The 4,059-nt window shown below is 37.7% G+C and overlaps 1 protein-coding gene across 1 annotated transcript in view; it reads right to left on the reverse strand.

Moving 5' to 3' along the window:
- Window positions 1-4,059, reverse strand: part of agrn (agrin) — a gene marked incomplete at its 5' end in the record, with an annotated part of 134,040 nt that overhangs the window by 40,571 nt on the left and 89,410 nt on the right. The window contains 1 exon segment of the mRNA XM_014010337.1: window positions 3,141-3,333. Within this exon segment, the coding sequence (XP_013865791.1) occupies window positions 3,141-3,333 (193 nt within the window).

Raw genomic sequence — 4,059 nt, forward strand, 5'->3', positions numbered from 1 at the left:
CCCACACACACACAAATTTTAGCTTTTTTTGTTTTTGTTTACTGGGCTAAAATTAGCCCTGTTAGAATCAGCCTTAGTGTTGTTCTTCACTTTGCTCCGTACAGAGGGTCTGGACTCTCGGCTGTTTAGAAGTGACTGCTAGAAGCGTTGAAGTTTCAAATGACTGGATCTGATTTTACCTAATTGCTAACATTTGGTTGAAACATGTAGTGCKCTAGCTCTACCGTGAAAGAAGCTATGCTAAGAAGCTAACCAGAAACTGTGTGCGCTGTAAGCAAAATGGAACTGCATAGGAAGGCAAGGGCCAGGCTAGTCTAAAAAGAAGCATTGGAAAACAAACAGATATCCAATTTTGTGCACTAAATGAAATTTAAAAAAAATAAAAATAAATACATAAATAAATAAATCAATAATGAGTGGTCACTTTCATTTTATTTTATTCTTTATTTAGACAAATGGCCTGAACTGGAAGTTCTCTCTGCCTCGCAAACACTTTGTAGTAAGCTGTTGGTGTACACGTCCAATCAAATCAATCAATCAATCAATCAATCAATCAATCAATCAATCAATCAATCAATCAATCAATCAATCAATCAATCAATCAATCAATCAATCAATCAATCAGTCAATCATCTTTATTTGTACCCGCAGGTAAATTTGTCTACAGTGAAAATGAGTCGGCCTCCTTCCAAGAAAAAGACATGACATGGACATGCAGTAGACAAAAGATGATTAAAAAGTGACCAGGTGCTCAATAAAAAACATAAATACAACTCCCAACTCAAAATACTATAAAAGACTGAAAAGAGAAAACAAGTTAAAATCAAGTAAAACCATATAAAACAAAGTAGATGACACACAAAAAAGAAAAAAAAAATCATATTATGTTATACTATGATAACTTGAATTTAAAAAGCTGATTGCAACAGGGACAAAGCTGATTTTAAATTGCTCAACATTACATTTTGGCACAAAGTACACACAACAAAAATTAATTGGATCATAATTACACAATGAAAACCTTATATACTAACTTTGTTTTGCATGTTGAAGAACAGAAAAAAGTCAGAGTGGTCGGTAGGTAATTAAAATAAACCAAAAGTGAGCGCTCATTATCAGTTTTTTTTTTATTATCCTTTGGAAAATAGGAAATCAGATAATGGTTAGTTATCCAAATTTTCATTTTGGAAAAACAAAACAATTAACTATTATTTTTTAATTTTTTTTGCTTTAACCAAAATAAATAAATAAAGAAAGAAATAAACAGCCAGAATGTACACTGACCATAAAATAAAAAAAATAAATAAAAAAGCCTCCCTACATCTGTGAACACCCACAGTTTAAACTACACGGGTTATTTCCTGGATTTTTTTCAAAACAAGCAATGACTAAAAGAAATATGTCCATGTTACTCAGCAAACAGATGGATGGATGACAGAAAAAAAAAAAAAAAAAAAAAAAAACTAAATTAGATGACAGAAATACAGCAGTTACTCATTAGACAAATATTTTTCACACCCTTATTTTCATGCAACCTTTTATCTAATGGGGTTTTGGTGAGGAAAAGGCCACATAATCATAGAAAAGAGCTGCAGTGTAAGTGCACCCACACATACAGCAGTATTAGCTCAACCTGAGAGCAATTATCTGCCACAAATAATTAGTTTTTCTCCCCACGTCTCGGATTTGCAAGGCTGTGGGTGGTAATCTCACAGCTGTATTTCTGGAATTGAGACCTCTTTGAAAGCACGACTGACTAATGATCCCCTTGAGTTCGCTATTGATTTCATTCTCAATAGATAAATCTAACCTGGTCAGGTTGGGAGAGACGCAGAGAGCTTTGAGGGGGTTCGAGGTGAAATCTAAAACCCAAGATAAGCAGACTCCGCTCGAAACAATGCTTCCAAAAACAGACATGGTACAGAATCTGTAATTAGCTTATGCACATGTCTTCTGGAGATGCTGCTAATCCAAAATAATCTTTATTCATAAAAATCTGTTGTGGGAGAAAAGATGAATACATATTATCATTGTCATTTTTATAATACTTTGTGTTGCAGCAGGTTTCTGGTGAGAAAATTGCCTTCTTGCTACTGACTGCTCCAATCAAAAGGTGAAACTCGATAATAATAAAACACTTTAAACACTGTACCGCAGGATGTTTTACCTGATATTTGACCTGCTTTAGTTCATCTTTAAATGATACGCTTCCTATACTTTATATCTTTCATTGCAGGATATTTTGACTATACAGCTTAGTGGATACAGCTAGCTGACCCATTAGCTAGCATAACAACTTTTTATTATCTTTAAAGAGCACCAGTAAATTAAAAAAGAGCTACTTTTAGCAGCTCTTTTTATTCCACAGCTGACCTGCTAAAAATGACAGATTTTCTTTTCTGGATCTCTGACAGACGGACTTCAATCTCTGAACTCGTAAAGTTTTTCTTTTTAGTTTTCGCTGTCATTTTCATGGATGGGCACTTCCTGATATCTGAGGCAGGAAACGTAGCCTTATATGGTGTTTTTGGGGTGGTAATTATGCTAATCTCCTCTCGCGTGCACGAGCAGCTGGATATGAACAGGTGGAATTTACGCAGCTCATTTACACACTTTTCCTGAAGATAGAAGAGTTTGTTGAATCTGACGTGGCATGTTCGTACGAACCCTTTGTACGAACAAAAGTAAAAGAAATTTAGGATAAGAATACGAATATGTTCTTGCATGAGGCCCAATGTGAGAGAGGGACTTTAGCTAAAATGACAACATCACCATAAAGGTCTCATTTAATAACGTGTTTTCACTGCATGTAAAGTTTCAATATGTTTCCGATTTCAAACAAAGTTGTCCAGAAGAGCCCATATCTTTATTTATTTGGAAGCGCTGCTGTCTCCTACATGTTTACTCACTGTAATTATTTGCCTCATTATCTTTAGCACTCTTTGTTTTGTTCTTATTTACATCCTCTCCCATGCTGCTGCTGCTGCAATGACCCTGCTCCCTCATGGGCACCATTAATGTTTCATGACTTTTCCCCTCTGATAAGGATGGACTGGAAGGATAAACCCACCTATTAAATTTAATCTGTCAAAAGCGAGCCGAGCCAATAAAAACCACGCTCGGTGCGCCTCTTAACTCACTTGAGCTCCACCCGGCCGCTGACCAGGGCCAGGGAGATGAAGTCCTTCTTCTTCATCTGACCGTTGTAGAGGAGGAGGCCGGTGGTCTCGGACGCTCGGAACTCCATGGCGATGCGGACCGTGTGGTAGGCGGTCATCGTCTGGAACGCCAAGTACGACTGGCCACCAAATGATGGGATGAAGTATTTGATCACTGTGGAGGAATGAAGATAATGAACCAATCCCGTTATTACCATGTGATTTGCTTTATCTCAGCCCAACAGAAGTTTAATGTGCATAATTACACATGAGTGGTTGTGATGAGTCACTGCCTCTTGATAGGGAAAAACAGCCAGCCGGTCCATCAGTTTATTTTAGGCAAAATAATTTCACTAAATGCTTTTGGAGACTTATAAAATGGAGGAAACCAAAAAAAAAGGAGGAAACGTTTGCCCACTTTCAGGTTCGCGGACCCTCACGCATGCACACACACACACACACACACGTTCACAAGATAGCTTTGCTTTTTAGCCACTCAACAAACATAATTTTCATCCATTTTCTCTGCAAGCCTTATTTTTTCTCCTTCTGTCCATCTGTCTTTCTGCCCATCTCTCTGAGGAGAATGGCAGCCGATCAGCTCCCTGTTTTCTAATGACTTGATTGATCTGGGGGAGGCTGTGAGTGCAGTGTGTGTGTGTGTGTGTGTGTGTGTGTGTGTGTGTGTGTGTGTGTGTTTGTGTGTGTGTGTATGTGAGTGAGATTTCAGTTAACCACTCTGATTCAAAGACACAGAGCAATTCTCATCATCTAATCCCCATCAAAGCAATTAGTGTCAATTATCTAAAGATGCAGCTGTGTGAGGTCGCTACTTGTTCCTCCAAATCCCAAAGTAGGGTAAGTGGGAACCAAAAAAAACCACACACACACACACACACAC

This window comes from Austrofundulus limnaeus, unplaced genomic scaffold (assembly GCF_001266775.1).
Source record: "Austrofundulus limnaeus strain Quisiro unplaced genomic scaffold, Austrofundulus_limnaeus-1.0 Scaffold68, whole genome shotgun sequence".
NCBI classification, from domain to species: Eukaryota; Metazoa; Chordata; class Actinopteri; order Cyprinodontiformes; family Rivulidae; genus Austrofundulus; species Austrofundulus limnaeus.